Source organism: Leptidea sinapis, chromosome 34 (genome assembly GCF_905404315.1).
Source record: "Leptidea sinapis chromosome 34, ilLepSina1.1, whole genome shotgun sequence".
NCBI lineage: Eukaryota > Metazoa > Arthropoda > Insecta > Lepidoptera > Pieridae > Leptidea > Leptidea sinapis.
Genome location: NC_066298.1, coordinates 2,221,648 through 2,235,816, shown reverse-complemented (window position 1 = coordinate 2,235,816; position 14,169 = coordinate 2,221,648). Strand labels below are relative to the sequence as shown.

The window sequence follows — 14,169 nt, the reverse complement described above, 5'->3', positions numbered from 1 at the left end:
TTAAAAATTTAAGACAAATGTATATTAATATCGATTTCTTCTTAACGCTTCTACGTAACAATGAGGTAAGAAATGTAGCAGTCTCATATTTTGTTTTCATCTCGCAATAAAAAAAATGTATAGCTGACTGTAGGACAACTCAAAACCGCCTTATCGCTTATGAAGGCTCATGCATTTTTACTTCACTTTCTACATGCTTTTTTACTAGGAACAGACGGACAAGAGAATAATATTATTGCGTTGAAGATAAATAAAAGTAACCTATGTTGTATCCATAAAAATCAACATTTTATAGTTTACCGGTATTTACTTGGATTCGATCGGAAACATTAAAACAGTGTCCTCAACAACTTTTTTGCAGTTTCCTTTACACCTTCTGACCCATATCTTGTACCTAGCTGTTGTAACTAAGCATTAGTAGATATTTAAAACTTTAGAGAAATATTTCTTCCTATTGGTATAACTAAACACATTGTTATTAAGAATGTTATAAAAAGTAGTCAGCCCATATATGCGTCAGCCATTTGCGTTATATATACGCTATGATGCGCAGGCGCATCTAACGGCCTGCATGACCTTCTATTAATTACCGTTTACTCCTGGACAGCACTTAGGAATGTCTTCCGAGAGCGGGTTCACTTTCCTTAAGAGAATATTCTTTTTTCATCTTGTTTGTCTTGCAGTTCAGGGTTCAGTGGACTGTCGTTGCGATGAATATAGTAGCTTTTATTACTTGGTGCGTTGCCAAGTTTCTTAAGCTTGACTTGAACTAAATAATTATTCTCCGTAGTTTCTAAGATACTTTATAAATTTGATATGTAAATTTTCAGTGGGTACATTATTCATTAATGAGAATGTTCTTTATATTTGATCGTATTTGATTTTCCAGCCGTAAGACATAGCGAATATTTTGGTCAGCTTACTCTCCGTAATTGTTTTGAAATATGTAGAAGTATACAAATGATTGAAGAATTCGACTTTTGTTTCGCCTCTACAAGAGGCCTCCTCTATTGGCGGAATTAACACTAAAGGAAACTTAAATCATTTTTATAATTATGGATTTCCGCAAAGTAACGCCTAATTCAATAAATTTTCTTATATGTATTATAAATAATTTATATATATTTTAAATAAATTTATTATCAGCAACAATTTTAAGTATGGCCGAGTTAGATTGAAATGAAAATGAGAACAGTAGATTTCTTGCATCAAAAGAATCAGCAACAAACTTCGCTTAGTTATTTATTGTGATTTTGCAGTTTTCTTCAATTGTTGTTTTTTTAATCTTGGGATTATTATATAGAAGCGTATACGTTTAGGTTACCATTGTTTAAGTTAGTAATTATTACCTTTTTTATGGAAGAGGAGGAAAAACGAGCTTACATACGGGTCATTTGATGAAAATAGAAATATATTTACTAACCATAGGGAGTGATAATAACATAACATATTGCAACAACACTTGGTTAACGTCATGAAGCTACTTCAGTTAGTTCAGAGGCTTTGATATGGAGAGAAGAACTGATACGAAACTCCCAGCCCACCTTTTTAATCATTTAATAAGTTACTTAATATAAAAGGTATACAATTTAAGGTAGCCTGCGCCAGACAATACAAGACAATTATCTGTATAATCTGCTATACTGTAGTAAGCCTTCTATGTCAAAGGAGCTTTAATATATTTCTCGAATTTGTGCTCAGTGAGTCCTAAAATACTGTAAAAGTGAATAATATGTAAAGGAGCCCTTAACTATAGTAAATTTATTAAATAACACGTACAGTTTCTTCAAATTAAATCACAATATTTCTTGAATACAGTGTTATTTTTTCTAGCATACATTATATTCATGTGTATTATTAGAGATAATATGTCATCACCGAGGCCTAGAGTCGTCGGTACTACCTACTGAGTCACCGAAACTTGAACCTATATAAACTACCGTTGAAACAGTAAGAAACCTGTTAATGGTTGAAAAGGATAAAGGAGCAAGCAATGGTCTAGAGATTACCAAATATCATAACATCATCAGGTGAATCGTTGATATATTATATTAGGAATATATAAGGCCCTAAAATGCTTCCCTGCAAGACTCCAAAGTGATTAAATTTAGATAGAGAAGAATGGTTTAGTTCACAGTTGTTTTTTTTATTATGATGTTATTTCTACATACTGAGATCTATTATTGTAGTAACTTCTGATCCAATTTAAAGTATTACCCATAAATCTCTATAGATGCAAGCGGGGACTACGATGCACCGTCTGGTACTTTCATTGGAGAACCAGCAATGGCTGGTAATCAGTCGCAATTAACGGCGGGCTTAATTAATGGCTGCAAAGCCGAGGATGCAGTCTACAATTTACTTCTATTTAACAAAAGCCTTAATTCTAAAGTATGCTTATCTAATGCTAGCGAATCTTCGTACATATTGTCTTGGTGTTCAATGTTATGCGCAAATGTGACTGTTATGAAGTACAAAATTTTGCAAAGGCGAGTGATGTCATTTGAAATAGTAATCATGTTATCTTCTTACTCTACGATAACGTATGTGTTTTTTGCTTACGACGTTTGCAAACAATGACGTTGTATTATATAGATACGGGCATATCTCTACAATTGCCAATATTTTTCAATTAAATTATGGAATTATATTTAAACTTTTTTAGGTAGGAATTTATACTCATAATTATTTTTACCAAAAAAAGTATTTACATTTGTATGCTTATAACAAACTCATTCTTATTTTATTATTATCTTGTGCTGTTAGACTATGTTTGCCACGCTAATGGTATAAAGTAACCTACATACAGGACCAGTACAAAAACACGTAACTGAGTGTAAGGAAACATTAGTTAGGGAACAATTATGAAATAGCCATGTGCTGGTAGCTAGAGCAACCTCAACGGATTGCCATTCTAGGAATACATGACCGCATACAGACTTCATCTTGCTTTGTATTGGATGTTTTTGTGACGCGAGTCGAGTCTGTTGCGATATAGGCAGAGAGGCAGAGGTGCTAATATATATTTTATGTAATTGCTTCGTGTTATAGTAATCGAGTAAATTGCCCATCCAGGGACCTAGTTATATTTTTTTACATAATATAATAACAGTACCAAATCTAGAAAGTATATCTTTCGAGATACACTGCGGCATTAATATAATTAAATTAATTAGCTTCATATAAGTTTCCTTATCCAAGTTATTTTATTATCACATTAATTATTTCACTGTATTCTTTTTATTAGTTTACAAGCTAATATTAGTTATTATCGTATATTATCTTAAAGTCAATGTCACTAAGGATATCGGATAACCAGCGCTGGTTTACAAAACATGCTGAGTTGGGACCACTTTGTGACGCATAGAAAATAATATTCCAAAATTTTGTTTTATGTTAAAATTTTAAGTCTTTTGTATTTATATGTGGGTACTATATGTTACACGCTACTATACTCTTTTGCAAGCAACTTCTAAAGGAAGGCATTTGTTATGAATTAGTAAATATCATACAAATTAACAATAGCCACTGTATGAGCATTGAACTTCACCAGCAGGTCAGTAAAATTGGTCCATATATGGATATAGGGCTACCCCAAAGTTTGTAATGACTATAACCGCTGAGAGTAAATTTTAAAACTCTGCTCATGCTTCGCTCTTCGCCCTGTTTCTATGTGTGTCGTATAGTATCGAAGTCAGTCGCCAGGCTTGAGGACCATTTTTTTATACAAGGAAAAACTTCGTGCAAGTTGGATAATGACTATTAGGTGGAGGCAAGTTATTACCCTCATATGTTTTTATATGACCCTCGAAATAAAAATATGTCTCAAGTTGGATCAAACAGTTTGTAATTTGATTTAATAATTTTTTATGTATTAAGTTATGCTTATTAAATATTTTTTATCACATTTCAGGTAAGTTGCAGAAGCCAAAATGCCTTCTTACACTGCATTGACGTGAGTTAAACATTTTAAATATAAGAAATTTTATTACTTTACGTATTGTATCTAAAAGTAATAAATTAGTGTTGTGTATCTTTAAGTTAAATGTAACTCTGACATTGTTATAAATCAAATACACTAGCATATTTTATTCGGTTGTAATACAACATAGTTACATCCAAGGTTTTAATAAGAAATTATTATAATAAATTGTCGCCAGCATTGCGTGTGACCTTTGCCGAGCTAGGGACCAACGAGATATTTATCAAGTATCAAGATCTGTCAGCTACTGCATCGGACAAGTGTCGACCGATACCGTTACCATCTAATAAGTGGTTAGCTGTGTAATAGATGTCGCAACACTTTTTGTGTAAGGATGCTTCGTGAAAATGATGGTCGTGATTACTGTCCTAATTAGTAATTGCATCCAACAAATCCCCGACCTGGCACGACAAACAGCACCGTTCACGAGTTGACGCATGGACCAGCCATCGTTCCCTTCGCACATGATTATATAATAATAATAATATTGACACACTTTTTACACAAATTATCTTGCCCCAAGTTAAGCATATATAGCCTGTGTTATGGGTTACAAGACAATGATATATTTAATACAATGTACTTACTTAAACATACATAAATTTATATAAACATACATAAATACATTTAAACATCCATGACTCGGAAACAAACATCCATATTCATCATATAAATGCTTGCACCTACCGGGATTCGAACCTCTAGCTTAGTAGGTAGGATCGCTAACCACTCGGCTATACAGGTCGTCAGATTATATATATACTTATACAACTTTAGAGTTTTGTTCCCAAAGGGTAGCCAACGGGATCCTAGTAGAACCTGACTGTCAGCGGGCTGTATCACATATCTTATCTCAACCTTAATAGTAAGACGGCTGATTTGTTGGCGGCGTGTGCTTTGCCGCTATACCAACAAATAATGAAGACCAAGATGGCTAATTCCAACATTTGATGAATGCCGTGTATCATCATTGTAAGCAATCGCCAGCATTGCGTGTGACCTTTGCCGAGCTAGGGACCAACGAGATATTTATCAAGTATCAAGATCTGTCAGCTACTGCATCGGACAAGTGTCGACCGATACCGTTAACATCTAATTAGTGGTTAGCTGTGTAATAGATGTCGCAACACTACTCTCGTAACTACGATCTCCATTTAACAATTTGAGATAAGGTTCGCTATTCACGTACTATAATATTGTGCCAAATTTTGCCATTGTTATTGGTTGCATTGTATTTGGTTGGTTTAGAGTTATTTGTTTAGTGTTGTAAGCTATCTTAAAATTTTTAATCGAAATCTAACTACTTTTGACAAAAAAAAAATTTAGGTATGTACTTTTGTATGCACGCCAGAAGTTATAGTTCTTTGGCCTAACAAAGCAAAAATCCTTAAAATTATTTATTCCTCGTGCTATTCTACGTTTGTAAAAAGAATAATATTCTAAAAATCTTGCAATGATGGCTTTGACAGCTAATAATTAAATAACGAATACGGCTGTACGAGCGTGAACCTATCCAAAAATGGCCGAAGAAACCAAAAAAAAAAATAACATGTCGCAAACGTCAGAAAATTTTAGGAACCAACTTCACCCTGTTACTTTTGTGTTACAGAGACGCGCATCTTAAAATTTCACTCTTATCATTTTTTTATAAGGCTCTTAAAGAAGTATAACTTTAAAAATATTGTACTATCAACATGTAATTTGTTTAATTTAAATTAATTATAATAAATCGTCGCACCGTGTGACCTTCGAGGAGTTCGGGACCTGCGAGGTATTTATCAAGTATCAAGATCTGTCAGCTACTGCATCGGATTATTAGTGTCGACCGATACCGTTAACGTTTAATTAGTGGTTAGTTGTGTGGTAGATGTCGCAACAATAACTCTGGTAACTTCGACATCTGTGGATCAATCAAAAATCGGATTCGCCGTTAACATGGAAACAGAAACTTTGCGCAGTTGCTACCCTATAAAATATACTTTTTTTTTGTAAACTTTTTTCAATTAGGCTTAAACTTAGCCCTTTTGAATAGTTACTACAAGTATATATTTTATATTAATGCATCTACCATATGAAAGAGTAGAGCTCGTGAGAAGAAGAAAGAAATACAAGAAACTCAGCGGCCACTCTTTTCAATCAAATAGTGTTTAAATGGCTGTATAACTAATTAGAGTTATAGGTTTCTGTATCCAATATATGAGTCGTGCTTAAATATTATCAAATATTTCATAAAAATTAATGAAAGTATACTGTATAAATATAAACATCGTATATTTGATACACCAATCTTTAGAGATTGAATCCATTGTTTGTGTAAGGATGGTCGGGATTACTGTCCTAATTAGTAATTGCATTCAACAAATCCTCGAGTTGACGCATGGACCAGCCATCTTTCCCTTCGCACATAATTATATATTGTTATAATTATATTTCTTCCCAAAGGGTAGCCAATGGGATCCTACTAGAACCTGACAGTCAGCGGGCTGTATCTCATATCATATCTCAACCTCAATAGTAAGACAGCTGATTGTTGACGGCGTATGCTTTGACGCTATACCAACAAATAATGAAGACCAAGATGGCTAATTCCAACATTTGATAAATGCCGTGTATCATCATTGTAAGCAACGGCGTTGGTTATTGTGGTGCTGGAATCACTTACAAGCGGGAGGCTCCTTTGCATAGGATGTACCCATAATCTGTACCACAACGGCGCCTTTTTCTGCCGTGAAGCAGTAATGTGTAAGCATCATTGTGTTTTGGGCTGAAGAGTGCCGTAGGTAGTGAAATTACTGAGCAAATGAGACTTCACATCTTATGGTTCAAGGTGACGAGCGCAATTGTAGTGCCGTTCAGAATTTATGCATTTTTCAGGAATCCTGCCCGATACTACATTGTAATGGGCAGGGCGTATGTATTACCATCAGCTGAACGTCCTGCACGTCTCGTCCCTTATTGTCATAAAAAAATCACTGTCCCTTATCAAAATTTCAACTTTGATTTTTTGATTCAGTTCTTCTCCCCATGGCAAAGCTCCTTTACGAACTGATGTAGCTTCAGGACGATGTTGTTTAAAATGTTGTTGCAGTAATATCTTATATTAGTATCGCTACCTATGGGAAATAAATATATGTCTATTCTATTTATTAGTCTGTACTAATCTCATAGCGCGGGAAAATATGAATGATATTGGCATATGGAAAAAATGCTCCATTAACAACAATAATTATTCTAAAGTACTTATATAATATTACATAACTAAGCCTCGGTACACATTAAAATGACAGCACACACGTACCTAGTAGTAAAAATATAATATTTACAAACGTTATCTGTGTTGCCAGAAATAGTCACCGTTATCTATTACGTCCTATCATGTGTAGTGTGGTGAGGTGAGGCCCGCGCAACTGATAAACTGTACTTTACATAATAACTCATTCTATTAGGCTTATAATATGGAAAATGTTGGCAATTATTTATTGTTAAGGTGCTCGCACACGGGAAAGTGCAGCCGGCGCGGGAATTTTGCATGTAGTTATTATTTACGAAATACTTGATACTAAAGCTAATGACTGTATCTAAACACCTATCCATGTAATTGACCAAAGTCATCGAAGACGCGTTTGCGTTTTGCGAGAAATTTTTTGCTTCGCACAGCCACTTTGTGCAATCAATTAGGGGAGAGCGGGGTTGAAAGTGCCGGGGGTAAATTGTGCCGACGCGAATATCTCGAAAACAGAAAGAGATAGATATATGATCGTATTGTGTCGCGTAATGCCTAACAGTCAGGCACAAGCGGCTGCCATTTTAGTTGCGTCAGCGACGCGGACCGAGTGGCAGTGTATGTGAGGGTCCTCCAACGCCACGTAAGTAAATATTTTCGTTTCGATAGTTTTTGGTCGCAAGCTAGCATTTTTCGTGCGTTGAATATGAGAGTTTTAGTAAAATATTTGTTATTTATCCTAGTTTGTTATGCAGTGTAATTTTAATGCTTTGAGCATAGTGATTTTTATATGAGAGACAAAATATCACACTCTGATAAGCGGGGTAAAATGTGCCGTTTATTAGGGGCTGCTTGTGCCGCGGCACAACCAGCCCCTAAGCAACGTTTATTGTTTTAATATTGTATAAGAACTATTGTGTATCCATGTTTGCAAAGAAAGATATATTCTATTCTATTCTATTTATGTTAACGCGAGCACTTATCAAAGAAAGAAAGTACTTTTTGACATGATATTTTATGCTGCATTTATTGTCTTTGACAGAATGAGGACGTACTAAAAAAACGTACGTAGACGTACCGAAAAACTCAAAGGGGAACTACATCTCAGGATCTATTAAAAAGTGCTGCTGAAGCAGTCATCAAGGATGGGCGCAAATTAAAAACTGTTGCACGTGAATTAGAAATTTGTCACACAACACTACAACGCTATGTCAAAAATATGAAAAGTGGACTGACTCCTGTGGTTGGATACAAACCAAGACTAGTGTTCAATGAGGAACAAGAGACACTTCTGTCGAAGTACATCTTAAGAAGCGCTTCTATTTACTTTGGTCTTCTACCGGAAGAAGTACGACAACTTGCGTACCAGTGTGCGATGAAGTTTAATGTACACAACATCCCACCATCTTGGCATACAAATGGTGAGGCTGGCAAGGATTGGTTGACAAACTTTCTGAAGAGGAACTCTACACTTTCTATAAGAATACCCGAAGCTACCAGTGCAGGACGCGCGAGCTCATTCAACCGACATAATGTGAATCAATTTTTCGAAAAACTTGGCGACTTGATTACAAAGCATAATCTTACTCCTTCACGTATCTGGAATTTGGACGAGACTGGTGTTCAAACTGTGCTGAATCCAAAGAAAATTTTGGCTGAAAAGGGAACAAAGCAAGTAGGAGCAATTGTATCAACAGAGCGTGGAACTTTGGTCACTGTTGAGCTAGCGGTAAGTGCTCTGGGGAACTCGATTCCACCGATGTTTGTATTTCCACGTTTGAAATATAAAGACCTGTTTATCCGCGACGGTCCTCCTGAGTGTATTGGGGCTGGTAATAAATCCGGTTGGATGACAAGCACAGAGTTCTTAGTGTTTATGGATCATTTCATAAAACACACTAAGCCTAGACCTGAAGTGCCAGTGCTATTACTCCTAGACAATCATTCATCTCACATTGATATTGATGTGATTGAAAAAGCCAAGAAAAATTCTGTTATATTATTATCGTTCCCACCACATTGCACCCACAGACTGCAACCACTGGATGTTGGTGTCAATGGCCCTTTTAAAACATACTGCTCTAAAGCTCAAAATAACTGGCTGAGAACTAATCCTGGAAAGATTATGAGCATTTATGAAATACCAGGTATAGTAAAATACGCTTTCCCGTTGGCAGTAACACCTATCAATATATGCAACGCATTTAAAAAGGCTGGTATTTGGCCCTATAATTCAAACGTATTCACAGACGAAGATTATGCACCATCTTTTGTAACCGATCGTCCGATGCCAGAAAATCGACTCTCACAAGGTACAGACAATTTGCCTGTCCCTCCAAACAATCGAGAAAGAACTCCTCAATATCTTGATGAGTCAAATTATGTGGGCAGCAATGTTGAGATTGAGACTAGTCCATCCATACTACAGCATGTTCCTGTGCAAAGCGACTGCAGGGTTGACTGTACAAGTGAACCATCGGCTAATCAAGAGCCTACCCCTTGCTGCAGCTTCCAGCTTCCTCAATCAGCTGATAACAACACAGGAGATAAAAATACAACAATTTTCTCACCAGAGCTAATTAGACCACTGCCTAAAGCACCTCCCCGATTAAATGGATATAATAAACGACTTAAAAGAATGACAGCTGTTCTTACGGATACTCCAGAGAAAAATGCTTTGAAATGAAAAAGAAAGAAAGTGAAACTAAAATGAAGGTTAAGGGAAAAGGCAAAGGAAAAGGTAAACAAACAAAAAAGCCGACTAAAAACCCCGCTAAAAGAAGAGTTTTGCAAGATGACGACAGTTCTGATGACGAACAAGAATGGTATTGTATCATATGTTGTGATGCCTATTCTAACTCTGCCCCTGGAGAAAAATGGATTGAATGCAGAGAATGTAAGAATTGGGCCCATTTGCAATGTATCGAAGATAAAGAAAGCCTAGCATTTGTATGTCCTAATTGCTATTCTGATCAGTCATCTTAGAATAACTAGTTTTTATATGTTTTTTTTATTTCTTAAAAAGACTCAAGAGACTGATCAATAAGATAATAACTCTAGAAAGAACTATTTAAGAGAAATCTTTATTATTTTTAGTATTCAAACTATTGATTAAGAATATGCTGTTTTGTTTGAAAGAATAACATAAGGCTTTACTTAATTTACAGTAAAGACACAAGTCTTACTTAACGTAATTTGTTTTTTTATTATTATTATAATTCTTAGTTATATAAGCAACTACATTTTAAAAACTGTTGATTTATAGCAAAAAGTATAACGAATAAATATATTATTATAAAATTGATGTCTTTTAAATTCTAAATTAATTTTCATTCATGTAAATCACCTAGCATTTTCACCGGCACAACCGACCTCAGCTACGGCACAACTTGCCCCAAAGTGGGGTTGGTAGTGCCTCGCCGCCGCTGTATAAAAAATCACTTCTTCTTAAAAACTATTAAAAATGTGCGAAATTAGTAGGTAAATTCGTATTATAGACTAAATTTGGCTTAGGATGAACCACTACTTTCAGACATAGTACTTGTTTTATCCGAATCATATAAGGATTTGTCAAAATCGGCACTTTCAGCCCCGCTCTCCCCTACCGGCTGCTGTTTTCCCAAACCGATATGACTTAGGGACTTTCAAGAAAAGAGCATACTCCCACCTTAGAGGCATAGAGATCTCTGGACACCTGTTGTTTCGGACGTCCATGTGCGGTTGCCTCACCACTCCCCATCCCGGGAGCCTCTTGCCCGTTTTCCCCCTCTTATATAAAAATGACACGGGAATGTGGAATTTGTTAATTTTATTTAAATCTATTGACACTTTTTTAACACATCATCTAAATTCTGACTTATGGCCTATTCCGTACTATAGTATTTTACTAGCTGATTCAGCAAACGGATCGCCATATAAATTAATAAAAAAAATTGCAATATTTTTTTTTGTGGTAAAAATACAAAAAAATTAGAAATAAATAATACTTTTAAAAACTATAAATAAATGCTTTTATAGAAAATCCCACAAAAACTAGAAAATAAATCTTAATAAATTTGAATTAAAAATAGTGTAAGAAAAAATGATTTTACTGTCAAAAAAGCGCAGGGTGCATGGTATCAATAGTTATGAATTTATTTTGAAGTTTTATTTGTTATATTGAATTGTCATCGGTCCTTAATAAGTATGCCAAATTTGAGTTATGCCGACGTTTTTAAGGGGGTCAAAATCATGTTCAAAGATTCCGTTACATACTAACATACGTATGAAGCTAATAAATAAAAATAAATTAAAATTCATAAAAATCGATGAAGCCATTTCGGAGTAGTATTGCTAACTAACTAAATATATAGATATCCAACTCTGATTCTCAGATAAGCTAGGTTAGATAGCAAATTGTAAAGTGCAATCAAAACTTACCTTTTAAGTATTGTAGTCCACTTTCGCGCTATTAAGACTTCGCATTAGAAAATATATGTATGCTTTCTGTTCAATGTGGGTGGGTGATCGTGTGGCGTATATATAGCTTGATAATATTATTTAAATAATGATATGCTAATGACATCGATCGGTCTGTTAATGATGTGCTGCCCACCAGTAAGTCATTAACACGAATGCTGACCTATCATTTTTAATTTGAGATACATGGTTTTCTTTTTACAAATACTACCAAGCTTGCTCTCCTTTTGTGGAAGGCTCTACATTTGTATTTGCTTATTACTACAGAAAATTTTCTATATTTCCTTTGGGAGGCTTTCGAATGGTATGAATTTCAATCGAAATTATCTAAATATATATCAAAGCAGCTACATTGTTGCTTCGCATAGGCGTAAATAAGTAAAAATTATCTAACCTACGCCTAAATTACCCAACGATATAGAATAAATTTAGAATTGGCGAAATAATCCATCCAATAAAAATATGTGGTGCTTATATACTGTCGATTCAATAATAATAAATTACTGAAACCTATACTTATGTATATAATAGATTGGATTTCTCGTCAGTTTTATTTCTTCCAATGGATTTTTTTTGTCTGCTCACTATGCATTGCCTTCGTCCCGAGCGCTGTTTAACCAAAGCTCTTTGCTGTAGTTATGTCAAATAAATTTACTAATATTTTAATAATAAATTTATTTAGAAATCTGTTTGTCTAGACCAACTGATTGCATTATTAATTACACGCCTTCCGTGTGTGGCGGCCGTTACATCCAAGCGCAGTTGCATCGGCTATCTGTAATCTGTCAGTTTACGTTTGAACAATTTATAGACGAACGAAGTAATCTTGATCGTTGATTATCTGTGATTAAAACATGTAAATTTGTATATCTAGAAGGTGATCGGCCTTTTTCGTCTAATCAAGGTGGTGTTGCATACGTAATGTGTATATTGTATGTGATAGGTGGACGGGATTTTATTACTTTATTTAGATTTGACTGTAGTGCGTACAGTACATTTGATACTTTCAAACAAATTATCAATATGTATACATAATTTAGCTGCGTGCGTGTACGTAAGAGCCTAGTTCTTTTTAGATGTTCTTGTGTTGATTTTTACCTTGTAGATAGATATGTTTGTGTGTATGTCACAAAACTCCTCAAAAAACTTGTGAACGGATCTCGATGAAATTTTGTCGGTGTGATCATAATCTGAGAATGATTAGATCCTCAAATGGATTCGGTAAGAAATGATTTTTTTTATTAATTTATTTATGTGTTGTTAATGATCCTTGTACACTTAGTTACCATAATACAGTTGCGTGTGGTAGCGCTGCTAACACTTATTTTAGTTTTTTTTTTTAATTTTTGGTGCTAACTTCAGTCAGATCTTTTAACCATCAGAATTTTGTTATTTTTTTTTTGCTTGACTATGTGGTATTATATCATTCACATGCGCTTTAAAAAATACTTAAATAGAGCACAGATAATTGAATGAGTGTTATTGGATAATTTTTCGTAAACTTTAATGATGAGAAATTATTCAAAAACTAGGGATGGATTTGTATTTTATACAAAACTAAGGCTGAATTTTGTGGATTGAATTTGATTGAAAGGGTGAGTCATTCATACAATTTAATAAGAGGCTGAAACTATGGGATTATCGAAATAGATATAATGATCATTCGAAGAAGGTTGTTGTTTCATTTTTTCAGGTATATTGAATATTTCCGATGGCTTTCGATAAATTCACGATAGGAACATAATATTATTTACGAGTTTTTGCGCGCGACATCGTCCGCGTGGACGCTGTAAAATAGCTATAGTACTATATCTAGTGTGATCATGCAAAATTTGAATTTAATCTATTCAGGTCTTATTTTTAGCTGATAGCAAGTATTTTTGAAGTGAGAACTTCTTTAGCGGCGTTGAGCACCTTTCTTGGGATGGGTCTCTCGCGTCAGGACACGTGACCTGATCGAAATAGCGTAAGACAGTTCGAAGTGTGAAATTTTATAGGTAATATAAATTGTAATTATTGTGTGCGATAGCTCAATAATTAATATTGCATTTAACCATATAAATGCTAGAACTTTCGTTTTGATAAATAAAGCAATTCGTGTGAAATTATACCCTAACCATTTCAAAATATTCAAAATTTCACATCGATAATGTTCAAGTTTTTACTTCACTCCCGGAGTGCTTTTTTTTAAATATTTCAATATACTGTTTTGACTGTGTTACGATTTTATTATATTTATTGATCATGGACAGACTTGTTCGTCTTTGTATCCCATGATAACTTTAAATATCACTTTTAAACGTTGTGCGATATGCAGTATTACAGTTTATTGTCAGCAGTAAACCCAACGTTCGCCTGTAAACATTAAAAAATAATGTATTTTCCACCGAGGTAATGAAATCCCGAGGTCGGGACACCAATTTTCTCTCAACGTAGACCGAAGTCAAAGTATAATGGAAAGTATATTTCGCAGCCAGCGCACGTGACTCAAACAATGGACAAGCCA

At 34.6% G+C, this 14,169-nt stretch overlaps 2 protein-coding genes across 3 annotated transcripts in view; both read left to right on the top strand.

Moving 5' to 3' along the window:
* Positions 1-14,169, top strand: part of LOC126974903 (protein outspread) — a 304,871-nt gene that overhangs the window by 46,684 nt on the left and 244,018 nt on the right. The window lies entirely within an intron of this gene.
* On the top strand, positions 7,664-10,407 carry LOC126974940 (jerky protein homolog-like). The gene is made up of 2 exons (XM_050822694.1): positions 7,664-7,848; positions 8,248-10,407. The coding sequence occupies exon 2, from the start codon at positions 8,425-8,427 to the stop codon at positions 9,889-9,891; it is 1,467 nt and encodes a 488-aa protein (XP_050678651.1). The 5' UTR covers positions 7,664-7,848; positions 8,248-8,424; the 3' UTR covers positions 9,892-10,407.

Coding starts and splice junctions, on each gene's coding strand:
- LOC126974940 (XM_050822694.1), top strand. CDS start 8,425: ATGAAAAGTGGACTGACTCCTGTGGTTGGATACAAACCAAGACTAGTG.